The sequence below is a fragment of the Idiotropiscis lumnitzeri genome, chromosome 11, assembly GCF_059441095.1.
Source record: "Idiotropiscis lumnitzeri isolate Australia: NSW breed Sydney's pygmy pipehorse chromosome 11, RoL_Ilum_1.0, whole genome shotgun sequence".
Lineage (NCBI taxonomy): Eukaryota > Metazoa > Chordata > Actinopteri > Syngnathiformes > Syngnathidae > Idiotropiscis > Idiotropiscis lumnitzeri.
In genome coordinates, this window is record NC_142401.1 from 11,300,980 (window position 1) to 11,328,728 (window position 27,749).

At 39.7% G+C, this 27,749-nt stretch overlaps 1 protein-coding gene across 1 annotated transcript in view; it reads left to right on the forward strand.

Moving 5' to 3' along the window:
* tex264a (testis expressed 264, ER-phagy receptor a) overlaps window positions 1–27,749 on the forward strand; it is a 56,100-nt gene that overhangs the window by 9,318 nt on the left and 19,033 nt on the right. Inside the window, exon 2 of the mRNA XM_088308219.1 lies at window positions 5,776–5,997. Within this exon, the coding sequence (XP_088164345.1) occupies window positions 5,776–5,997 (222 nt within the window). The remainder of the gene's footprint in view (window positions 1–5,775; window positions 5,998–27,749) is intronic.

The window sequence follows — 27,749 nt, forward strand, 5'->3', positions numbered from 1 at the left end:
TTTGAACACTCCGCACAACCTGCTACCACGTTTAGCTTCGACCAATTGCAGGCAAGCACTCTAAACAATCCTCATCAAGTCCTGGTAGCCAGAAGGGAAGAGATGTAGAGCCAAGAGCGGGCAAGATGAAGAGAGTAAATCCCCATTATGTGTCTGCTAATAAAGAATTACCTCTGTCAGCTGTAGCTTTTTATTGTTTGAGAGCCCTCATCCATCAAAAACAGCCCCTTGTAGCCTCAGGCAAAGAATTGCTTTTGAAATGACTTTTTCTCCCAACAGACCCTCAGAGACATCGCTTAAGGGTATCAGGTAGAGATGAGAATGGCACCATTTGTGAGGGGAGGCCATCTTTAGAACCGTGTGGCTCACACAATCAACGAAGGTTAGCCATACATGTCCTCGGTTTGACATTCTCGGAAATACATGCAGGTTGATTCCTGCTTGAGTTCAGATATTAATCATCTACATAAATTTTTTTGCATGATGGAGAAACATGATGTCTATCCCAGAGTCTCATGCTCTGCTTCACCTGAGCTTATCAAAAGTTCCAGAAGCTTTTCCGACAGCTACCTCAGAGAAACAGAATCTTTTCGAAGCATCCTACTGTTGCTCTGCACGGACACTTGGGATTGACTTTCTTTGACGGCTATAACGAACAATAATCCATAAATCTTTTATGGCTGATAGTACTATTGTTACTTTTTTTTTCATTTTTTTACTTACAAGACATTTACAAGACTAGCTAGGCTAAAAGGTCATTTAAAAAGTTGCCTACTCTGTACTATTGAGTTTAATGATAAAAGTTGGTGTCTTGGAATGACTATTGATTAAAATCAATTAAAAATCTGCAAAATTAAATCAACAGAATGGTCAAACGGACCCCGGAAACTGAATACCGTATTTTCATGAACATAGGGCACGCCTAAAAATCCCCAATTTTCTCCAAAATGGCCTTCTAATGCGGAGCGCCGAGCTCCAAATCTGCAGATGTTGTTTGACTTAACTCATTCACTGCCATTGACGGATAAAGACGTCAAAAATCCTTTTTTTTTTTTTGACTGGAAGTGAATGAGTTAATTACATAAGCTCCGTGGGACTGACTGGGAGCATTACACGGTGTGCTTAGCACTCTCTATTGGTGAAAGTTTGAGACGACAGAGCACTCTGTTGACTGGGAACAATGAAACAGTTTGTTACGTTTTGATGTGAACCCGTGACCTTGTGACATGCCTACATCGAAATTGTGTGATTTCATGCTGTGAAGTTAATGTGTCTGCTTGCACTGCTGGTCGAGTTGTCACAAAAGCCGGTGTCCGTACTAAATGTGGTCAGGGTCCTTGGCTTACCTGCGCGCCTGCTGATGACATCACGCGTTATATTTTTCTAATATATTTCTTTGACTCCTTAGAGAGCGAAAGAGACCTCTTACATTCCTCTAACAACTATAGTGTTAAAAGTCAAGTTAATAGAGTTAAAAAGGGTTGTTGTAATACATGCCCTTAATTACCTTTTGTTTCTGAAATTGTCTGTCTTGTGGAAGCACAACTCCTCTTTGTTTGTGCAACTGTGTAGGATGAAAATGACAGCGGGAGTCCTACACGATATCATTAGCGAGCTCCAGCTTTGGCAAACACTCCCTCGTCTGATCATCAGAACAGAGCGTGAAAGATGGCAGCGTTGTGCCAAAAGTAGAAAAGTGGGAGGACAGCTATTGTGCCCTGAGTGTGAGGCTGCTTACATTGTTGTTGTATGCCATCACTGGGTGTCCGCGTTGAAAGTCAACGAACGCAGGAGGCTTGTTCATAGCCTTGATCCATTTGATATGACAAAGCAAAGAGGCTCGTGTCGACCAAATCTCTCTCACTCGTAAATCTTAACTGACGACAATAAGGTCAAAATGAACAAGCTCAGAATCACGGTAGAATCAGCAAAAGGCTTTGATTATTTTTCAATTTCTTCAGAAAACCACTGGATTTGATGAGATTTACTGAATATTTTTCCTGTTTTGAAATGTTTTGCAAAAATGTATTAACAAATCCCAATGAACTCAATGATCCACTTCCCACATTGGACGGTAGTTATTTTAATGAATATTAACAAATACGAATATTACAAATACAAATGTTTTTTAATGAGTTTTCATTTGGTATGTGATGGAAATTTAGTCTGTTTTCAATTTGATATAAAATACTCATTTCTATTTTAGTTGGACTGCTAAACTGATCGGTTTATTTTTTTTGTCTATGCAAATGGTTGTTCCCATAATTTTAATTCTCTAAGATTTCTATGGAAAGTTTCCAATTTTTAGAATATCAAGACCTGTGGAAGTTTACTATGATTGCTCCAGATGTTGTCATTTTGGTTAGTATAACAGGTTCTATTAAAGTTTGCCATCAATATGTGCACCACGTCGTCCTGAACTATAAAATATATCATGGCGTTCGTCATGTAGTCTGACAATGCCGACAGAGCTATCGACAGCCAGGATGTCCTGCCGCTCTTTCTTGGATGAATAATTCACTGTCTAAAGCAGCAGAAGACAGCTGTTAAACACGCCGCTGCGGCTCTCTGCCAGGTGACAGTGTAGACTCCGAGTGAGCCAATAGTATGTCTTGTTACCGTTGCCTTTAGGATGCAGACATTCACAGGCATCGTACAATACATTACAATACTTTAAGAGTGCTGGATTATATCCGACAAGGTGTGAAACAAGACGGGAAGAGGAGCGTTTTTGATGTGATAATTGTGTGGAGATGCTAGACACTTGTGGATGAGTGATTGTGGCTCCCATCTGTGCCCCCCCCCCTCCGCGCCAGCCTTCCACAGTCGGGTGCTGTCATTGGACAGCAAGTAGCCGCATGCCGATTGAAAAAAAGAAGCATACCGCTGTTTTTATATACGGCTAAAAATAAATTGTTGTCTTTGCGCAGCAGTTTTGGGAACCAATGTGACTTATTTTTTATTTTTATTTTTTGCAGGTTAACCCCTTGCACCCTTGTTTTATAAATAACTAATGAACAATATTATATATATATATATATATATATATATATATATATATATATATATATATATATATATATATATATATATATAAAATCAACACTTTTTATTTATTAAATTTATATTGTGTCTAGCAGAAAACGATTTCATTGGCAATGAAGCCAATCTAAATTGATTTAAAAAAGATGTCTGCAAAAAGCACATTATTCAGTTGTTAAATGCGGTAGGTGTGTCTTTTCTTAGGTTAGCTTAGCAGTTAGCATTTTTTGCCTTAACATGCTTTTTGAGATTGTCCATGAGATTGTCAGTTTTTTCCCTTTGATGTGTTTGTCGTACAATATTTTAGTTTAGTAGTAAAGAGAAGTCAAATCATCGCCTGCTTTGAGGTCTCCTCACTTTTCATTATGATGCCTGAGAGATAATCTTGCAAACTTGACGGTGAAACATATTTCAGTCACGTCTCCATCAGTGTGATGTTGATCTTAAATCCATGTTACCGCAGCTCGGTGCTGCTCGAGAGCTTCTTATTTACTGCTTGGCTTGGTTTTTTTATTTTTTATTTTTCTATTTCCAAACTCCTCTCATTTTCAACTTTCTTCAACGTTTGTACAAGTTACTCTGAGACTTAATGTTTCAGTTGATCAAAGAACATGTTCTGTGCTCTGGAATTGACTTAATAATAATTTTTCCCTTCAGCGGAACCTGAACATTTTTTTTCCCCTTTTTCTTAAATTCGGAATTGAATTGGCTTCAGGGAAATTTAACTTCAGAGGTTCCACTGTACTGTAAGTGCATATTCTATCCCCAGTTATCTGCTGAAAAAGTCTTCACAGTCCTTGTGCTCTTCTTGAACCGAACTAAGAGGCAAAGACAGCCCTCTCTAAAAAGAAATTGGTGTCAAGGTAGTTTGTTGAAGTGAAGTGAGGGATGAGACCAGGACTCTTTAAATGAGCACTTTTGGGGCATTTTTTCCCCCCAAATCAAATCATCTGCAATCCATTTCTTTCAAGTGGAATGTAAGTTTGAAAGTATACATATGTATCTTTCTTATTAGTTGGTGCGCTCACCTGTGTGTAGTTAGCGTTTTGGGTTTGATCTTGTGATGGGAGGGCGCATGGGGAAGAAACTTGTTGCTGACCGTGAAACTTGACGGGAAACATTACTGTGAGCCCACTTGCGAAATGGAATTGTGGGTAAAATAAACGGCAAAGGTCAACGTCCTCATGTTGTGGAAAGAGCTCATCAGTCCAAAAGAAATACCTTGAATGGCAAAATAAGTCATTTTCCTACGCTATTGATGCAACTCTTTAAACAGTCAAGATAGTGCAATAGTTGGTGTGCGCCTCATCATTGTTTCTACTCCCCACGTCTGAGCCTGCCATGGCGTATTTTAAGTTGGACGCCACAACAATTTGTCAGCAAAAAATAAATAAATAAAATTTCTCAAACTTTGCAGCAGGTATTGTTCCTTTTCTATTGTATTACATTATATTGTCCTGGAATTCATCACTAGAGTGTTCAAGCTATATGATGTTTGACTTTCGTTAACTCATTCAATACCATTGACGGCTAAATACGTCAAAATCCATTTTTTTTACTGGGCTGGTCGTGAATGAGTTAATAGTTAAAAAAATCAAATAAAAATAAAAAACAAGCCTTAGTCCTTCCGAGCAGCTTGCTTGGATGAATGATCCTCAACCAGATGCGAGTGGGTGATGTGCAGTCACAATTTCATGTGACTGACAGGTGGTTTTGTGTGCGTGTCATTCTGTCGCTGTCGCATCTGCATGCAGCGGTGTTGATGCACTGTGACTGAGATACGATGGAGGTAAAGAAGTGACGGTAAAGAAAAAGAAGCCCACATTCCCGATGAGATCATAGCCCTGGACACCGTTGATAACTGCATCATGCTCAGGCCAGAATTTCAGACCTATTTCCGTCGCTTATCCCCGGCCAGATGTTCAAAGCGTGCTGAAAACACTTCTGGTCAAAATATGTCATCGTTGAGTCTTTCTACCGTTGGACAATCCACGGTTTGATGGTTTTCACAGTTTCTCCCAACTCGTTAGACTCTTGGTAGATGAACACTTGGTAGGGCAGATGTTCTCCACAGCTGTCAGCTCTCTGGTCCTGCTCTCTCTTTAGCCGACAGTATGTGAATGTACAACATCTCCACCAGTTAACGTCAAGGCTTTCTATGTTTACCTCCACAGGGTTCAGCTTTGTGCTGACCGCTGCCATGCTTCATTTAATCTCGCCCTATAAAGTCAAGACAATTTCGGTTAGATCAGACTTTTTTTTTCTAGACGGACAAAATGTCATTGTAAAGGATGTCTGACATAAGTTGATTGAAGCACTGAAACCATTTTTCTTTGACGCTTATGCTGTTGGTGCAATGAGATTTGATCCTTTTCCGGCCGGACTAAAGTCAGCTATATGAACCACTCGACTACCTTTATCTCAAGGTCAAACCAGTAAATCCGTTATTTATAGAGGGTTATTTTACATATTCTTTTTCACCACACATTTCACCTCATCTTCTTGCAACGTTTTGCGAATGTCAGATCCAAAAAGAAGTCAATGGTTGAATCAGTACACGCTTATTTAAATTTTCAATTGATCTTCAAAGATGATCTTTGTCAGAGCGAGAGCCCTACCGATTTTAATGACTTATGGCACAAACCCAACCCCCCCCCCCCCCACCCCTCGCCTCCTCCGTCCACTCAGTTTTCTGACCTTTTTTTGTTCCCCCTTTCCAATTCTGTCTTTCAGAGGCCGACAGAAAAGTGCCGCTACGTTGTCGGCAGCGTTCTGTCTGAGGGGGAAGAGAAGCCAGATGAAGACCTGCAGAAGCTCTATGAGAAGTTCGGCTTCAAGATGTTTTCTCTGCCGGAAGTGAACCATGCCGTGACCACCAGCTTCCCCAGTACCACCTCGCTCTCCTACATCCTGGCACCTTTCAGGGTCTACCCTCGACTCAAATCCTACATTGAGGTACTGACACCAGTTATGTTGTTTTACATCAAACGCTATAATGAGTCATTTTAAAATAAACCATATAGAAATAACTAGTGGAGTATTCCAAACCAAAAGAAACAGTGTCTTCACTTTTGCGTTGGCAAAGTCACTATATGCTGCCATGTGTCTCTTTGGCGGTCACCAGCTGCTTCCTTTCAACTGCCCTGAGGCTCTTCCACTCAACACCCACACCTCTGCGCACACACCAGCGAAAACATGATTGCAGCCTGGCTGAGCTCGAAGCGTCACATCCTGCAATTGAGCTATTATTTACTCTAATCATAAGGTCAGAAGGCCAAGACTCTTGGATATAGACCAGTAATTTACAAGACATACTCCACAAAGGGCGAGGCGTACTTTTTTTTTTTTTTTTTTTGGATAATGAATCACTGTTAACGTTACCTGAGAATGAAATGTCTAATGCACAAGTAACCATTGTTATTCATAATCCATCACAGATTCCATAAATCTTATCATTTACCAGTAAGTCAAAACTTCATTTTGTTTTTATTGCACAAAGACGCATGTGGTGTGAGTTTTTAATCTAACAAAAATTCGACATACTCTCTGACCACTTTTGCTGCGGGTCTGCTTAGTTTCTGTATACATTCTTTATACGTCATTTATATGCTGCTTAGATTGAGGGACATGAATTGCACTATTTAGAGTCTTTGATTAACCCAGTGCTTCTCAAATAGTGGGGTGGTGGTCGCGGTGCGTTGCTAAGGGTGGCACGTGTGACCCTGGGGAACATGCTGTTTTTCCGACCGTGCTACAATAAAGTGTAATTGCACATCCGCTCCAGTAGTTGGCAGTGGCGCTCTTTGCTCAGTGTGCAGCAAGTATTAACTACGGTGTAGGTTTATTTTGCAACAAAATATTTAACACAAGATAATTGAATAGCACTGGATTAACCTAACATGTTTGAGAATAGAATGAGATTAAGACAGCATACCTAGAGGAGCATGGTGAGAACACGCAAACGCTACACAGAGAGGCCAAGGTTTGAACCGGGAGCCTCTCCACTCCGCACTGTGCTGCTGGCATGATAATACTAAATAACAGCTATCTTTCTAGTAATAATTATTGTTACATAATCTCCTCTATGGATCTTGTCAAGGCAGCTGAGGTCCGTTTGTAACGTACTCAATGTTCGTCTACTAAACCCAAGTGCATGTCACAGTCCGTCAAGTGACCCGAGTGCTGTGACAGGTCACTAAGGAGCAGCTGTTCGCGTACACTCCATGAGCTAATCACATCCAACTCCACCCCATCCGTTTTGTCTTGTGGACTGGCAAGTGCGCTATGCATATAGCAGCTCCATCGAGCCTCATGCATAATGGAGCAGGGTTTATGCAGGCTCGGTCTAGAGGGTGCTATGCGAATGTGCTAGAAATGCGTGCATATACAGCCTGGATGATTAATTGAGTAGGTTTAGCAGCGTGCGAGGAAATTTGAAAGGAGGGAGACACTCGTGACGTTGTTTTGTGTACATCTACTTACTCAAGCTTTAACTCTCTCCGGCAAATTCATGCCACACTGCAGTCTCATTTTCTGAAGTTGGTCAAAAGTAAAAATGATTTGAATTCAATCCATCTTCAGTTTTGTTAGCCGTTTGGTGCTGAGTAGTCTGCAAAGCCTCCAAAGGAATATTAAAATGACTTTTTCTCTTGACAGCATTTAGTGTTGCAACAATGTGAAAGCTTGGCACAAGTTTTGCAGAGAGAATGGTCAACGTGAGCATAGGAGAAATAAACAAAATATTTTTATTGTGCAGGAAGTTGCTGAGTAAAATCGTAAAGTTTTGACACACACAGCACTACTGGAACCTGTTTAATAACTCCAGCTGGCAGCTCAAAGGCCAAATGTTTGCCAGCACGATTGTTGGAATCCATCATGCAAAATAATGTATGAGTAAGACTCAGTATCAGGGGTGTCAAACTCATTTATGTGGACAGGCCACACCGTAGTTTTCGTTTCCCTCAGAGAGCCGTGACTGTGAATCCACCTTCCGTTAGCTCATACACACATTAAATTGATGGAAAGCCAGTTAGTAATTATTTGTTCAACAATTCTTTTATTTTAAAAGGGGAGGATTAGTAACAAATAAATGTCAATATCTCATATCTCAATGTTGGTAAAAATTATGATAATGAACTTGAAACAGGAAGTTGACGCTCATGATTTTCTCTTTGCGGGCCACATAAAATGAGTTTGCGGGCCAGATCTGGCTCCCAGGCCCTGAGTTTGACACTTGTGCTCTGATGAAGCAAGTCCTGTGTCTGGATATAAGCAGCATTTAAAAGATCCTCTGATTTTTCAGAGCTCTGAAATGCTTCACAGGTTAACTCCAATGCTGACACTCAATTTTCACTCCAGTCTCTCACTGTCTCCCAGCTAGTTTAGTGTGACCTCTCTCTTTTAATGCTAAGCATTATAGTTAAACTAAAATGCAGATTCCACATAATTTTCTAAATTGCATTCACTAATTATACAGGGGAATAGAAATGCTGTTTTTGTTTTTTTTTTAAAGGATTTTAGCAAAGCTTGTTTTAAATTAATATCTAATAGCAAGGCTCAAAATTACTCTTATTTTTTAGACGTCAGCTTTAGCTTAGCAGTTAGCATGGCTTCTCTGTCTTGACTTTGTAACATATTTAGCTGCGGCTAGCCAGCCACAGCCTGTTGCTAGCTAGCTGGTGTGGTGTAAGTAGCACCGAGCTTGCCTAATTTCATCATGGACGCACCATTTTACCATATTTATCAAATTTATAAAATTTGTACAAGCCCTGTTGGGCCAGCAACTGGCAATTTTTCCATTTCTTCTACTTACCGTGCGCATGTGATGTAAGCATGTTGCACCACGTTAACACGCTTACATCCAGCCCTGTGAACCTTATTGGGATTGTCTCCGTGGATTGGAAAATCTTACAAATCTTTCATTTCAATTTTGCTATTCAGTGTATTTTATTGAAGCGCAAAATGTAAATTTTGCCTTGAAGACTGAGATTATTTCAAGCCTTGAATATTAACGTAGAACTAAACAACTAGGTGTTATTTTGGTGTCTCACATAATCCTTCAAGTTCTTGTTTTGCATAAACAAGATGAGAGGCAGATACCTCTACGCCATTTAGTAATCCATGTAGCCAAATTGAGCCTCAAGCAACAAGAAACATTACTTCATGTGTACTCAGATTTCTTTCTGTATTTTATATTGTACCGATAATGCATTATTTATTCGACCAAATAGGATTAGACATACTTTTGACTTTTGAGTAATTGCTGCACCTTGCAATTATTGTTGAAAAACACAAACTTTTCACTCAAATCTAACACTTCTCCACTCATCGCAAAGCTTGTCGACTTTCCTGCAGCTGGTTGTCGTCTAGAGCAGTTGTAGTCTCTCCAAGCTGTTTAATCAAATTGATTGTGTTAAACATGTTATGCTTCACCACTCCTCTTAACGATTTTGCATAATCTGCAGTCTTGCCATCCACGTTTACATGAAAGCATCATCTAACGGCTCTGTAAGGTATATGTGGTCCTTCTGTTGTGTGTACTTTGGCCTCCAGTGGGCAGTGTGGTGCACACTTGAAGATAATATGTAGATTGACGAAGACACAAAAGACTGATGCGACGTATCTGCAGTAATATTACTTTTTTTTCACACAATAGAATTAATGTATCATGTCCTCTTTGAACACAGTATTTATGTTGTTGTGCTGTTTGTAAATGTTATTTAAAGGTCTATATCACAATATCAATATAAAGTCTTAACTTAAAAACTTAGACGTGTTGATTTGATTGAAGAGTTTGTCCGTAATGACTGGAGACATCAGGCCGTGAATTGGTGTCGACGGTGTTTGGCTTTTTGTCTTAGCATTAAGCAGGCTCTTTCATAAGAGGAAGGTATGTGTTTGATTCAATTTAGAAAATGAAGAAGAAAAAAATATAAATTTGAATGTACACCATGGACGTTTTTCATTGTTAATAAACTTCAAATAGGAGCGTCCATAAACAGATTTTAGACTCTCTGAATATATTTTCTCAATTTGCTAAACTTAACACCAGATGTTTAGGGAGAGCAATGTAAAGTGGCATCTGTGTCGACGTATCAGATTATTTTACGAGTATGACTACATTGAAACCAATATCTGTGTCGGTACATTGTAAGTATTCATTTTTTTTATTGACTTCTCGTGTGTTGAAATTGATTAATTGGCGTAAATTAACGGATCAGAACAGCTGAAGTTGAAATTTCTGCATCCTGTAGTGTACAGCATCCCACGTTAACAAGAGTGTAGACTTGCAGTTCCACAACCACCTTAATGATTGTATTAAGTTAATATATTTACAAAGCTGCACAGTGATGTAAGGCACATTCAAGGTGCAAACAGATGAAAATGGATTCTTCTGCTGGGTGCAAAGAAAACTCCTGAAGTGGTGACATCTTTGACGATCAGCATTACTTTCCCATAACTGATCAAACAAAGCAGAGACATTGGCGCTTCTCCAAACAGACGCGATGAACCCAAATGGAATTCTCTTGGCTGATCCATTCGCAGCTCTTTTTCTTCTCTGTATCAGTCGAGTGGCTCGGGCTTACCGCCATTCAGGGCTGACCCTCCCTGCTCTTTTGTCAGCCACTGAGGAGTCCGAAAGGAGATGGAGACGAGTAAAAGGCGTGGCAGGATTGCACCTGCTTTGATCCGTTTTTACATTTTTAATGTCTCACAGGCAGCCTCGGAGCTCCCACTCCTCACCCTAACCACGCCCTGCTCAACGCTGCCTGCGTGGGCTTGTGCAGCATGGCGGGCATACCTTCATGAACACACGGGGGTGAAATGAGAGTCAGTAGGAGAATGTGTCCCCAGGACAAATTTTGCTTGTGCACTTGGTAAAAATTTTAAGGAGCATACCAATATGTGTGAGAGAGGTTTGAGATGCAGCCTGGAGTGAGAACAAGCTTCGTCTCCTTCATTATTAATGCCACCATTCCACAGAACATTGTTTCTGCCGGTAAGTTTTCATGTCCTTGATTCTTGAGGGTCTTTCTGGCATTGCCATCTCAATATGATGAAAATTCCGCACTCGAGTGGTGTCTTAAGACCCCGAAAATGATTAGTTTACAATGAATCTACCTTGTTGTTGGCTTCTTATCTTCTTGTCAGCGGAGGAATCACCAGGCTGCGAATGCATGAGGCTATATTTAGACTGTGATGACACCTTGCTCACATTTTTTTATCTCCTCCCATCATGTCATTGAATTTGTGCATTCTTGGGGAATTTAATATTCAGCTTTCTTTTTAGTAACCCTGAAAAACACATTGCATGCTATGTGGTTTATATCATACGGTGCACCTGATTGACTGAGATCCCAATTAGCGGGCGCTAAATTTAAATATAACAGATTGCATGCGCTGGTGGCAACTGGGGTATAAATGGATGTAACAATAAACAGTCTAGGAAAGCATCATCGGGACAAAATAAAATTTTAAGTAATTATTTTTTTTTATTTTATAAATTTTGAAATATTTTTTTTATTTTAAGTAAAAGAAGAGGCACGCATATTTTACTATATTGATATATTGCTCTGATAATCTTTTGGGTTGTTGCAATTGGATGTGCATGTTTGTGCCAATTTTGTGTAAAATTGCATTTTAAACGTGGGACAGAACATCCAGAAAACTGCACTGGGAGAGTTGTCACCCTGTAGTGAAATCACCCTGACAAGGAGTATTTACATTAAATAAGGCATGACTCCTTCTTGTGACTGCCTCTAAGTCAGCAATTTGAAGAGTCAGCAGCTCCATGTTTGCATTGCTGAAAAGACGTTGTCGCATTACAAAATAAACACTATCAACTAAACATGATGAAATTTGACTAGAAGTCAATTCATCGATGATGCCATTGATATAGTTTTTTTCAGCACAGCAAATCTGTCTGCAACCTTATCATGGACCAGCTTAAAAACATAGTTAAAAATACAGCTCATACTGAATGGTTTTAATTTGTGGCGGCTGCTCTCATCTTGTATTATATTGCATCGGATTTTGTAAAACATCATAGCTCCATAAACATCAAAATTTCACCGACTCCATTTCACTTGTGTTATTGTATTAGAAGATGGACTTTTACATCTTATGGCTGAGCTACCAGTTTCACCGACACGTGTAGCGTAGTACAATCGTATGCTGCACTGCAACAACAACACGTCTTGGAATATGAAGAAAGATCTCATCACATAATTCTTATCTGTGCATTAATGAACGTCATTTTTTTTCTTCATTCTTGGAAAGATTTTTTTTTTTTCTGCTACTGCGCATCATGGGGTGGGATAAGCTGTCTTAAATTAGTTTGCAAAAAAAAAAAAGCAAGAAAACTGAGGACTGTGATACTGTGAGGCTTCCAAACATCTACAATGCTTACATGTGACATTGTTTGTCTGTTAGATTGAACTCTGAGAACCGAAACTAAAACTAAAATTGATACTCACATTTGTCTGAGCCTGTAATTTACTTTTTACGTTGAGAACATTTGCACCAAAACCACAATTGAATGAATTCTTGCCAATACCGATTGAAACAATATCTCTGATGTTATTGTGGTTATAGTTTTGATACAGAAGTGCATTGCATCATACTGAGAAGTCATATTAATTCCGTTACCTTAGAGTTTAGCGCACACTCAAGTTTGTAGATACGATTGGTTTCGCTCTTCTCACCATCCTAAAGAACATCTTTTCATCCCGGGATGCTTTATGAGGAGTCTACTCCTCGACCCTGATTGATTGCAAGTGCACGTGTTTGTGATGGTTGTATGAAAATCATCCAGTAGGACATCACACTTGGTACAGCTGTGTGTCTTCTAAACATATCTGCATAGGTGCTTTCCCTCGCTTTAAAATGAATACATTTGAGCCCTCCCTCTCCGTAATTTCCACTCAATAATCCACCCGTATTTTCCTTGCACGTTGAGCCTATTGATATGCAAATAAGACATCTATGGTAATATCAACCTATCAACTCATTAAGCCACGGGGGATTCATTTACATTTTGATGTCAAATGAAATTCTACATTTTGCATATCATTGCGCGTATCCTTGGAAATCAGTTTCCGTTTGAAACAGTGTTTCAAAGGTATGGTCGTTTTCTTTGGGAGGCTAAAAATGGCCAATTTCAGACACGTGGGTGAGACGGCATGCTAGGTGTCACTGAGGTGGCGGGAGTGTTAGAATCTTAACAAGTTGGACAGGAGGGTGGCAGCGCCAATTGTAGAACACCCCCCTGACACACACGCGCACGTGCACATGCACGTAGGCTAAATCCCGTTTGTGCATGCCATTACTTGATGTTTATTGACTTGGTTTCTGCTGATTAAATCCCGCTAAATCTGAAAATACGTTGCCCTTTAAACAGAAGTTCACCGCCTATTAGAAGCGTTGGCCTCACTTGCCTTTTAAAGTAGCAGAGGCCACTCACACAAGGCTGTACCACACCCAAGTACGCTTGACGCGAAAATTTCGGATTGCTTGACTAGTGTAAGCGCTCTGTACTGTAGATAGACTTTGTCTGGAATTTTCTTTTGGTTTGTGTTTATAGTTGCCACCTGCTTCTTTGGCATTGCGCTTGACAGCTTGCAAAACATGTTAGAGTGGACTAAGATTTCTTTTAGTGCGGGGGAAAAAAGTCGACCAAAACGCTTGTAAAAAATGGTCGATGCAAAATGTTTTGTCCCGAGGCATTGGCGGCACCGTTGTACGCCATCCACACAGCTATTTCCAGGCCATATAAACCCAATGTACTCTATCCAAACCCCCCATGACCTTTTCCTCGTCTTTTAGCGCCTTCTCTTGGTGTGAAGTTAATTCCACTATCAGGTACCGGTACCGGGTAACGCAGGCTTGGAATAATACCACGTTGCTCAGATTCAGGGTAACGCGTTTTTGATCTATCATCGCCAGTGAGAACGTTGGAATTACTGATAGACCGATATGCTTTTTTTCCAGGCTGATACCGATACGGTTATTAGTAGTCATGGAGGCCGATAACCAATATTTGAAGCCGATATTCATTTGTTGAAAAAAGTGGTAAAATTGTGTCAAAATTTTTTTAAAACAGTAACTCCAAAACTTGATTAAGTTTAATTGCCTTTAAGCACGTTTGTTCGACAACTTTAGTGATTTAAAACCTGTTAAAGCTTTTTTAGATCTTCGAAAATAGGCTGCATTTCTTATAGTTCAATAAAAAAGAGCATCTCTTTAAAGTTTACTACAGAAAATAGTTTTCTTTTAATTGTGAGTCGTAGTAGACTGACATTATTAAAATTTCGTCTGTTGCCTCCTGTAGTTCGTGTGACTTGAGGTGAAAAAGCAAACAGGCAGCTTACGGCTGATTGGCTGCGATCCACTGAACAAGGAACCAATCAGATTGTGTTGTGGGCGGGCCAATTTGCTTCTGCAGGCAGGACCACCAGCACAGCAAAGAGAGAAAGAGAAGTGTGCTGCAGCGAGCCAAAATAAACCAGCTTTTAATTTATCGGCCTTGATAGTTTAAAAAAAAGGCAGATGCCGATAATTGACCAAATGCCAAATATCGGCCCCGATGATCGGCCTGCCGATAATCGTTCTTATCACTAGTTGGAATGTACTGCATGGTGTTTGTTAAGTAGATATGTTTAAGGGGTGCGACACCTGGAAATGGAAACTCATTTATGTTAAACAGCAAGAATTCTAAACTTAGCGTAGCGTAGCTGCAGACACATCTGTTGTCAACACATCGCTAAGCAGAGACTCCGTGTGAGTGTAAGTGACGTGAATTATTGTAGGAAAATGTGTGCAATAAATAAAAAAAGAAGATAACTCGATGGTGGAGTCATCGTTAAGAATAATCCATTTGAAAATGATTCGATGGTGACAGTCCTGTCATTGTCGTGGTGATTTACTTTTCTTTGCCTTGGAGTTTTTCCTTTAATGTGAATCATTGTGTATCCTCACTGATCCAGCATCCAGCATCCTTCTTCCGGGGCACACCCTCTTCTTCAAACTGCTTTTTACCTTGCCACACGTCAGCTTGTCAAAGTCTCCTTAATCAAAGCGGTCTTATCTTTGCCCGCAGTTTCTGGCAAAACCTTGATCTCCATCTCGTGCGTAGCCTCGACCTCCAGGTCAATACTCATGTTGCCTTTCAGCGCACATCAATTCAATCCCCTCAATCAGAACGCCATTCGTCCTCTCCAACCAGTTTAGAACGCAAAGTCCACATTTCCTTGCTACTCGTGTATGCGCAAATATTAAACGCATGCCAGATTTGTCCTCCGCATGGACCCCATGATTATGGACAAAATAAGCAGATGTGTCGAAAGGCATGCTTTGCTGACATTTTCCATAATATATTTTGAATGCCGCTGTAGGGCGTCCAGATTTGATTCACAGTGTAGCGCTAGAGGCTTTTGTGTTTGAGAGTTTGTTTTCCATCCGATGCGCGCATGAGATATTGCTCTTATGTAATGTAGCGACGCTGTCATGCACCAGTCCTCAGGCACTTCCACACCCACAGCCAAGGAAAGGATGCATGTCGCGGAGGGCTCCATTTGCACATTGGTAATATTCGAATGCGTCTTACTGAGCATTAACACTGACAGAATTTTTTTTTATATTTGTATTATTTTCATACTGTTTGATTATACTCATATGCTGAATTTGATTACACATGACTGAAGTGAGACAAATGCAGAATTGGTTGATGAACCTTGAAAAGGGTTAGATAATGCATAATTAATACTTACTTATTGATTTATTTTAAGTGAACGTATGGAGGTTAACAACATACTGGGACCGATATTCGGTCCGGGAATATTCAACGTCGACGGTTCGAGGGGGGGTGCGGATGGCGGCTGGCATGCACCGAAATGTATTTGACCAGCAATAGACCAGCCAATCAGGAATCTCCCGAAACTCCCGATGGCCGCCACGCCCCCTGCCCATTACTTGCATTTTAATCACACCGTGATAATATGCAGCCTGAGCCATCAACTGGAGAGCAAAGCAACATGAGCGTCATGATGAGGTCTTGTTTATGACTGTCTGTCAGCCGTATGCTCTCTACACTTCCCAGTTTTATGGCTGCCTTGTAAATTATGTAGATTTACTGCTCTCACTATGTAGCATTTATCCTTTTTACACATGCTACTTTGCACAGCATTTAGAGGGAAGACCATGCAGTTGAATAGTGTTGATTATGATTGTATTTCTAGACATTTGATTAAATAATCCAGATCGTTATTTTGGTTACTGCAATCCATTGCTGTCATAAAACATCAAATCACACGCCGAAAATGACCTTCTTTAGCTCGAGACGCACTGTTGATTAATGGATAAGTGTAATGAATACAAACAAAAATCAAATAAGTCGGTTCATCTGTAGACTTCAGGATATTGTCCAATCAAAACACAGTTTATTGACAATGATGGATCTGAGGCAAATGTTGATTATAAGACAATATTATGCTCAATGGTGTCTGGGCCTCTAAAATCACTTTATGCTCTGGTGCATTGATAGATGACTTTAATTCATTCTGTGTCCACAATTCTAACTCAAAATGAATGATTGCTTGTATCTTGAAAAAAAAATCATGTTGGTCACTCGTATCTCAAGGCACCACTGTAAAAGAAACACCCTTTTGCGAGTCAATGTTCACATATTCAGTAATGCCCTAAACCACGGATTATAGAAAAGTAGTAATCGTCTCAAGCTCAAAGAGATCCATCTTGACTGAGACTAAAATATTTGCATTGTGGGGAAGAGCAAAGTTTAGCCTGTGTTGTTAGTGGAGAGTCTTGGCCACATGTTCGCGGGCCTGTATATCTTTTTCAAAATTAAATCAATTATTTTTATGGGTAATTATGTTACACTGTGTTGGATTAAATATTTGAAGATCGCAAATCTTCAAATAATATAACAAGTGGGTTGACTGCACAACTACACACACAATCACGCACACACCCTGTCAATTTCGAGGTCATCTTACGATTCACCTTCATTTCTTATCTTGAGAAATCAACTCCTCACAGAAAACAATTCGAGACTATTCTATTTATGTGCACCTAATAGTTTGAAACTAAATCCATGTTCATTGATGACTACTTTTATGTCAAGTTTCTGCTCCGACTGCAGTTGTCTACATTGAAAGCTTGTTTGGAGCGGAATGTAAAATGGAGGTAAAATGAAGAATAAAATCCAGCCAGATTGTGTGTACTTTCTTACAATTTAGCACTGTTGCACACTTTGGACAGTATCCGTCTAGTGTTTATATGAAAGTTATGTTTCGAAATAGAGTACACGATATTTTAAAAACATCGCTTTCCCTTTTTTTTTTCTCGCGAGTGGGGGGCGGGGGGCTTGTTTGTCACTGTGGACATGCGCTCTGAGTGCATGTCACAACAGCAACATCCGGTACCTGCAATGGGAACAATCTATGTGTTAAGGCACAGCCCTCATTAAATGAGATGAGCCATCAGTGGCTTGCGCTGTGCTGCCTGGAGAAATGGTGCATGGGTGCAAATATTGATTCTGTTTATTGTCTCCCTGTGGGATACATGTTGGAGAGCCACGTGGATAAATATTTGCGAAGATTAATGATCAAAGCAGGAAGTCAATATAAAATGGAAACACCATTATACTCATTCTTATCAAAGGGGGGGGGGGGCAGATGTAATAAATGTTGTGAAATGGGGCGTTTACAGTATTACTTGCATTTCTTGACCTAGGTGAATAATTAACAGTTGAAACATTGTTTTCCAATCGGAAATAATTCCAGGCCATCTTATAAGTAAGATTGTAACATTCTTTGTATAATCGAAATGTAACATTTGTTTTGTTGCTACAGTGGCAATGTAAACCAACATTTTATTTTGCAAGTTACATTTTCAACACTGCAAGCACGTGTTAGAATAGCCAAACGTGAAATTAAAGTTTAACATTCCTCGGCCTGTACTCGATATGGTAACAACCAGATATTACTCTTCATGCCTAAGAGTCAAGTCTTAATTACGACTTTTTATTTTTGTAGACGCTGAATCATTGTTAAAATAATGTTTTCCCAATAAAATTATTACAATTTATAACGTGATAAGTCTGTTCCAGGTTGAAAATTACACCATCATAACATTTCTACTATACTAACTCATTCTCTGTAAGACTATGGAATTTTGACGTCTTCAGCCGTCAATGGCAGTGTAACATTTTAAAATGATTAACTGTCACATTCTTCCATTTATTTTAAAAGGGGACGATTGGTACTAAATAAATGGCAAATAAATGGCAATCTCAATGTTGTTAAAAGTGAAGAAAATGTGCTAGAAACAGGAAGTCGATGCACGTGGTTTACCCTTCGCGGGCCACATAAAATAAGGTCCAGATCTGGCCCCCAGGCTTTGAGTTTGCCACCTGTGCACTAGAGGAATACAACTGACGCTAACATTCAAAGTTAATGAGGGATTCCTATTCCTGCATTAGGGACATAAGCCGAGTTTGTACACATTTGAACAAGTCTATTAATTGCGCTAACATGAGGAGGTTTGCTTCCTTCTCCTAAAATGAATACATGAGGTGTGTTCTCACCACCAAACTGAACGTGTTTGACAGACTTCAACTGTAGGCAGGTGTCTCTCACACTAAGGCAATGTGTTTTCCTTTCTCCTCACATTTAAATCAAATTGAGACAAGAGGGAGGTCTGAGATGAATAAGAATGAGATGGATGATTTGGAATGTTGACTTTCTGTCAGCACAGCTCGCTTCCGTGTCTTGTGCTACCATGGGTGTCCACTCATTTAGTGGCAGGTTCCTGGCCCATTTGCTGCTCTGGAATCTGTTGTATTGAATGATAAGTTATTTGTACTGTCTCGCTCAAAAATGAACTGATAGCATTTTCTGCGCCTTCCATAGAAAGCATTATTTATTTTATCTTGCGCTGTTATTAGCGGTTATATTTCTTCCAAGACTAAAACGGTTGTAGTTTTTTTGAGGCAATGCTTTGATCAGAGCCGGGAAGCCATCAACATTTATTATGGCTTTCGCTTTAAAGGTTGCGCTAAGAAATGAAAACACTTTAGAAAACAGGTATACTAATTAGTGATACCAGCTGCAAGGGAATTTTCAATTAAGAATAAAAGGAATAATTTACATGGAAGTTTATATTTTTAAAAAAGTATTTAGGGACTAGTCTATTAGGGGACTTTAATTTAGTTTTAAATAAAACCCATTATACTTAATTTATTTATTAAGAATTTAGTCACACGATTTAAGTTCCTACAAGGCTATTCAAGGCCACACACCTTGCACGCACTCTGCATTTTCTTCTTTTTTTTTTTTCTTTGTTCAAAGAACAAAATGTCTTACGATAAGTTGAATTGTAAATTGTAGCCGTTGTCCACTTTGAGTCGCTGACTGTGACACTCAGAGTGTATTCAATCAGCCGGCCTATTTCAAGGGTGACAAGTAGTCACTGTGCTGTCTAGTTGAAAAACAAAATTATAGACAAGCAGGTTGGAGGTGAAGATTATACTTTTGTGAGATTCAAGTTATTTCTGTGACCACTGTGGGTTTTTCTTCCAACATTTTTTACTGAAAAAAAGAATTTGTCAATGTCCAGACGGATAGGAGGTGGATGTGTCAAATATTGCTGTGAATTTGGTCCCGGTCCGAGTGTGATCTCCCCTTTTGCCTCGCTGTGACGCAAGTCTCACGTCTCACCTGTTCGTGAAGCTGCTAAAGTCATAGTGGAGCGAGAACGGGTGTTGATTAAAAGACTGCGGGACTGAAGTGTCATGTCTTTGCACATTCTGTGCCGCCTTGTGGCAATTGCATTTTAGGATGGAATGAAGCATGCTATCGTCGTGGGCGTGTGTGAACACAAATGCATGTGAATGAGGTTCCAAGATGTGTGACCAGTTTGTGTGTCAGTATTGTCAATGATTTTATTTGTCATATTATCTATGTGTAAGAAATTTAACAAGGCACCGGAATGCTTGTGAGCTACTCCATTAGATTAGACGGGCAAATTGATTGAAAGCGTGTAGTCGTCTCCATCGGAAAGTGGCACTGATTGCGGAGGTGAGTGAAACGCGCTGCGTCTTAATTTGATCACGCTGGAGCTAATGCTGTGTGCATTTACGGCAGACACTGCAGGTTGGGATTAATGCGGCCATCGGATGAGCAGGAATGGCGCAGTGGATTGCATTTAGAAGGATGATCAATAAAAGTTAAAGAATGACAGAGGCACTAGCCGCTCCTCGACACCTCTTGTGGTGAAATTCTGTCATGTTTATTTTTCCTTTTTTTTTTTCTTTTACAGCTTTAAAGCAGGTTAAACAAAAACATACGTTGAGTCGTACTAAACACTCATTATGTGGTAACAATTTTTGCAGTACTTGATGGAGCTAAATTGGACCCCTTCTTCAGCCATCCATTTTCTCTTGTGCTTATCCTTCAAAAGGCGTCCAGAGGAGCTGGTGCTACCCCAGCTGACTTTGAGTGTGCACTTTGGTCTGCTTGCCAACCAATTGCAGATTTTTTTTTTCATTTTTTTTTAAAAAATTAATTATTGGAGTGAAACGTCTGATGTTAAACAACTTTTATTTATTTTTTTGCCATTAGACACATATGCTCATAAAATAATTTTTGCTGCCCTCTTTTTAAATCAGAGCTAAACAGCAAACTTTGTTCTATTATTACCTCCCATTTTTTATTGTAGCTTTATTCCACGCAGCCGGGCCGGTGACAAGTATACCTGTCTTGCAATAAGTTAATCACCTTTCAGCCTTCCATTGACGGTTATAGAAGCAAAAAAGTGTATTCATTTTACCTGGGCTGGCAGTGAATGAGTTAATAATCCTTTTGATCGTCACAGAGCTGAAGTTTTATGAGGTGCGCCGAAGAAGCATTTGCGCAACCTTCCGAGTCCTATTTTATCAGGAAAATTCTGGTTGAACTTCAAACTCTACAACCTCATATCCGCTTTCATTGAAACTGACCACAAATGCAACGGCTGAGCAAAAGGAAGCACCAAGTGAATACCGTCCGGTTTGCACCCCATGTCCTTTTCCACCTCGCCTTGTCACACTCAGTTCGGAAGCCAAATGTCACATTAGCATGTCTGAGACCGAGGCCTGCGGCTGCATCACGTTGATGCTTCTATATGTCCTATTGAGAGCTTCCACTTCCGTCATCTAATAATCTGGGCCATTACATTACGACTGTAAGAATGGGCCATTGGAAATGTGTTTTGGTTGAGGAGACAATTCAAATCTTGAGGTCATCCCATCTTTGCGTTGTGGGCTGCAGGATTCATCAGGGGAGAGATCAAGACAATGGTTTTTGTTTTATTAAATATCATGAAGGCGTTCTTACTGCAACCTTGAAAGGGCAATTCACATTAGCCAATGTCTTGTAAAATGGATTTCATAATTTCAATAGAGAAGTTAGATACTCGGTTGGGTTTAAAAAAAATCGATATCGATTTGAATTGATTTTCCTTTTCTGTCGACTCAGAAAACCATATAGCGATACTTTTAATGTCCTTTCCTCCATGAATTTGCATGACTTCACGCGAGATCTTGCCACTCCTAATTTTACTGATGCACCTAGTTGCAACAAGAAGTTTGTTCTAATTGAAGCATCGATTCTTCTGAGAATGCCTCCCATACGAAAGTAAAATTGGTACTGCGTGAAATCGTTGATTGAATCAAAAATCAATCCAAGTCAATCAAAAATCAAATCGATTCAGCCCCTTGTATCGAATCTAATTGATTTTGGACATTTTAATCGATACCCAGGGCGACTAGCATCAATTGAGTTCACACCACAGATAAGAACAATTTTCCAGAACAGTCATTTTGATACCTTTTATAACATTTTAGAATGAAAAGGAAAATGTTCTTTCGTTTGATCAAACTTAACTGAATTCTGCTGTCTTGGATTCCATTCATTTATATTCATAGTTTTCTTAAACATTCTGCACCAGTAGCCCAGCCTCGGGCTTGCATTGATCAGTCAATAGAAAGCCCACAGCCATCACATCTGCATTTGATCGTGTAGCTATGGGAAGATAAATGTGATATCTTTCTTCATACTTTGACACCCCCGATGGTCTCCACGCTCCTCATAGGTCTGCGTAATGCTTAACAATCACAAATGACTCTTAAAAAGTGACGTGCTTGGCATTGGGATCACGCAGGCGTGACTAACAGATGCTACATGTGTGCATACAAAGCAATTATGACATCTTTATTGGTGTTTTAATCAGAAAAGAAAAAAAAAGACAAAATAGTTGCTTTCCCAATGTTAATGACAAAAAAAAAAAAGGTCCCAGAAATAACTTGAGTGACTATTAATACAAAGCATGAATTATGTAACTGAACCAAGAAATAGCGAACTTTGATTGGATTGTGGCTCTACAAAATTATTTTAAAAAATTATTAAACAAGCCTGGACAAAAAAAAATAATATTATTGGAAATAATTTGACAATTAAGACATGTTCAACTAAGGAGGTGTCGGCCTGTTTAAGGGGTGCTGTTTGGTGACCTGGTGTGTACCTAAACATGGACCATAGGTGGCGACGGAGAGTTTTGAGCGCCAAGGATGGCAATCTGTCTGTCATTGTCCAGGACCGTCTTGTTTAGCCGTTGTCAATCGATCTCCAGCGCGTTTTTGGTTTACATGGTGTGTCATTGCAAAAATGTTATCAGAATTTTCCGATTTCCTTAGTGTGGTCCGTTGTTGCTAGGCGGAATTAGTGGGTCAAACCTAACTGTCTTTAAGGATAAAAAAAAAAAACTTCATGCACCACTCAGAGTGGACTGCCTTTGTCTTTAACATGTCCTTCCCGAGCCTCCTCATAAATGACAACTAACAGGAGACGGGCAAGCGGTGCGTTTGCGTATATTAATGGCATTCACGGAGCCGTCGCTCAGAGGAGCAAGGCAGCGCAAGGCCCAGTGTGAGAATCCCACAAACATCTTCTCGCGGCTGAGCGCTGTGGCGAGTAGGACGTGATGGGAAGCACCCGAGTGCAATGAAGAGGAGCGAATGCTCATGGGGAGTGAAGAGTTCATGTTGCCATGTGGACCACTGGACAGCCTCCTCCTCTTTTCTGCCTGCCTCTTCTGAGTCCAACTAATTGGATGAAACGGTGCTGTTCTATTCATTCAGTGTATTTGTTGAATGACGTAGAATCAGTACATTTTATCATGTCCACTGTAAAATCACATGAGACAGTTTTGCAAAATGCTATTAGGGAGCAATGTCAACTTTTAGCTACCTGATACATATTTGAGGAGCCGATTTATTATTATGGTTTGGAAACATCTGCTTTTGGAAATGGCAGCAAAGTATTACATATTTTTGGGTCGCAGGCTTCTGCCAACCTTTATCTATAAACTGGAGAATCACCTGCAACGATAATCTCCTATATTATGCAGGACTGCTGAGATTAGCTCTTTTTCTTGGGAATCATAGACCAGTGGTGTCAAACATACGGCCCGCGGGCTGAATCTGGCCCATGAACACGTTTAATCTGGCCCGCGGGAAGATCTGGTGAAGTATAAAGCTAAGTACGGCCCAACTGAATAAACAGCCACCAAATTTGCCAAATGGCCAATGTTAGTTGTACACAAGTAAGTTACATCTATAAACTTAATTCAATGGACTCATACCATAACCTCAGATCTTTTAATATGTCTAGGAAAATTCAATGTGGCGTTCAGTTCATAAGTATTTGTTTCAAAGTGTTATTCTTGATTTTTACAAGCAATGCTCAAATGAGTAGAGAAATTTGATCATGAAATTGACCTGGATGTCACTATTTAAAACAAAACCAAGCCATGGTTTTATATGAAAAAAAAAACATATTTCTATATAAATCAAACATAAATGTTTTAAATGACATATTTAACTGCTGGTAACACCAGGAGTGCATGCAAATTGCAATAAGCTGCATAATATTGACACCAATTGTTTTATGTTATAGATCTTTTTGCCGGTCCGTTCCACTTGATGATTATATTTCTATTAGCAACTCCTGTTTAACCCCCGACAGGAGATTTTATGAAGAAAATAGGGTCCGTGGCTAATTCTCCTTTAGTGGTTTGACTCTTATCACTTTGTTTTGACCATTAGCGACAGGATTAGAGTGGAACTGTCCAAATGGTAACAACAGAACACATTTGAAATTGGCCATTAAACTAGGTGGGCGGATTTTCCCGTTATCGGGTCCATTATCAGGTAATGTTCTGCCTTAGTGGAAATTCTTACTCTTGTTATCTCTGTTAAACCATTCTATGTAGAACTCTTGTATTGGATCTTATTGATTGTACATAAGTACCTCATGAAGTTTCTGATAAAAGTATGTCAGCGATTAGACCAAAACATTGCTTGTGTTGCTTCCGCACACTACTTTTCATTGAAGCAAATGTGCTATAAATACTTTTTTTTTTTTTCTTGGCATCTCCACTGGTGCAGTTGAAATTTGCAATTGGCTTTGAGAAGGGCCCGTCGCTTTTTGAGGCAAACGTTCGCGCAGGTACGTACGGGCCTGTGATGTGGCTCGTCGCTGCAACTTGACTTTTAATCAAGCGGCGAGGAGCGCTGCAGTATGCTTGCGTCTTTGAACACGCAGCAATCTGCTGCGCTTTCATTCACGGGCCTCCTCTCACCAGCACAAGATCAGCAATGAGGAATGCTTTCATATGGAGCCCCATTCCCCCCCGAGATTCGTTGGCAGCTGATTTTTCTCCATATCTTCACGTCTGGGGGAACTTTTTCAAATTGGGCTGAAAATGAAGATAAATAGTTGCGCTAGTTTTCATGTGCCAAACGAGGGACAAATTAACATTTCCTTCCGCAGCTCATTTATTTGCATATGCTGTATATGTTGCCTCTGCCCATGAGCGGCTGAGCTGTCAGTTCGTTTGGAAATGACAGCATTCAAATGAGCGCGTTTGTATTTTGTAAATGTTCCCAGTCTCAAGTCACGCCTTGTGATTTAGTATCTTCCGGTGAAATGTAGCTACCAAAAGATTGTTTATAATATCACGTTAGTGATTCAGTGACTTTCAGTCGACTCTGCGGCAGTGTAACAATGCGTTAGCAATCAACACCAATTCAATTCTTTCTAAGCGTTTGTCCGTTGCAGTGATGGCGAATTAGTAAATTAAAAATGTATATTTGTTTTGTTTTCAAACGCCTCTACTCGAGGGTATTTTTTTTTTTTTGTCCACAGCTTAGATGCGCTTAGCATTCAATGATGCCTGTGAATCATCTCAACAAGATATTTATGTTTCTGTCACAAATCCAATTAACGGATGATGTTAACCTGGGGGCAATTTTTTTTCTTTCTTTTTTTTTTAAGGAGACTTGCATTTTGAAAGACCAATCATCTCCTTGTAAGTTGGTTGAACAGATGGAATTATGGTCGCTGATACTTATAGAAACAATACACACATTCTTTTTGCCTAAGGCAGTACCAAGAAGCAACAATGAAGTGAAAACTTGATGAACTCACAAAAGCACGCAGAAACAAACTCCGTTTTACTGATTGCTCGTCACATCTGCCGTAATTTATTTGCCTCGGCCGTCCCTGTGGCTAAGAGGGAAATTGCGCTTTTAAATGAGATTATTATGACACTAGTTTATGCTAATAAAATACTTTAAATGTGTCTTACATACTTACCTACATTTCTAGGATTTGTCAGGTGTGTTGTTGAGGCCGAGTGAAACACTGACATGTACAAATGTCTTTGCGCTCACGTCAACATTTGCTTCTTTTATTCTTCATCCAATGCGATGACCTTAAACATGAATAGAAAAAAAACAAACAAAAAAACAAAACAAAAAAAAATTGGTTTTCCCAGTCCCTATCCCCACGAATAATGAAAATACACAAAATAATTGAGGGCCTTCGTTGAGCCCAACCAATATGACGTTTTTGTGCACGATGCTGATATTCAGCAGAAATAAAATAATGATTACTGATTGGCTGATTAATTTAAAAAATATATTTAATGCATAAAATACACCCCCTCCGATTTTATTTTTCAAACAAGCAAGTCAATTGCTTGAATTTCTCACATAAGCTGCGCCTGTAAAAACATTATTTGCTCACTTTTGAATGACAGGTCTATAAAATCACCTTTTAAACAATTTTCTTTTTATATTTTGTTGAGAATAAAAGCAACTGAGAGTGGAGCGTATAATAAAATATGACTGACGTGATGGACATAATATATGAAGGCAAACAAAAAGAGGAAATTATTGCAAAAAGTAAGCAAAGCGCCACTCCTGTTTTATTGAACTATTTTATAACCTCATGTCAAAACTAAAATGAAAATATATTCTAGTTTATATTTTTGCTGTTTTGAATTTTACAATATGTGGACTGACTGCCCCCTCTAAGTGGATCTTTGACTTGTCCCAAAAAAATTATTTTAATATTTTAGTAACCCCGGTGATGAAAAACCCCGTTTAGAACTTAACGTAGCAAACCTCATTGGCATCTGAGCTCACAAATGGACCGATACGCTATATATAGTGCTTAAAAGTACTTTCTACTGTAAATAATGCCTTAAAGAGGTAGTGCCACACGACTCTCGGACTTTAACGTTCATCTGTTAAATGATTCCTTGGGAATCCGGCGGAACACATTGCTTTGTCTCGCCTTATTATTCATTTTCATCGCTCATTACTTCTTTTCTCTCCTTTGTCAGTCTTTTTAATCCCAATTCTTTGCTTCAACCATGTGTCTGTCATCTCATTCTTTGACTCCGTCTACCCAAACACACAGTTTGACTTAAGTGTCACGGCCACATTAATCACAGATTTTTACACGTTTAAAGCTTGATTGATTGGCACGGTAAAGATCCACAGGGGGGTGCGCTCACAAGTCTGCTAATAATGATCGGGGCTTCGTTATGCCAATGCAATTTCGCCAAATTTAAATGCTCCTCGCCTGACAGATGAGCAATGATTCACGGCCAGTTCCTCGCTACCACACGGCTCCTCCGGGTTTGCCGCTGTGGTGCATTGAGACTCATTATGACTTGCGTTTGAATGGGCCAACCATTAGAGGCCTGCATGAGGAGGAAGAAAGTCAACTTTCTCCATCTCCCAGCCACTGTCCACTTCTCCTCCTAATTGTATCTCATTTAGAGTAACCACGTGAATACCTCACACATTAGACTCTCAGATTAACATCTCAATTAAAGTAGGCAATCTGTCCGCCTGTTTAAAATGAAACTCTACTCATATTCATGCATATGATCAATAGTCTTCTCTTCTCCACACCGCTTTTTGAGCAATTTTTAAGCACTAATTGGCTGCAAACTACTCCACTGGTTTTCGTCACAGTCAACATTGTCATGGACAGTATGAGAAGTAGAAGCTACAAAAAAAACAAACAAACACAAGTATGCTGTTTAATAAGCAGGCCAGGTTCGGTCCACGGGTCGGCAGTCAGTGATGGCAACAGTATTCAAAAAAGGCGAGTCAAAAAGACAAGATCGTTAATCAAACGGGGGTCGAAGCTCACTCTGAGTCAACAGCGAGAACGAGAAACACTGAAACGTGCCGACAACAACAATATGAGATAGGAGGTTAAATACTGAGCAAAACGAGGCACAGGTGAGCACGAGACAGGGCACACACACAAACTCGCATGCACACACACGATAAG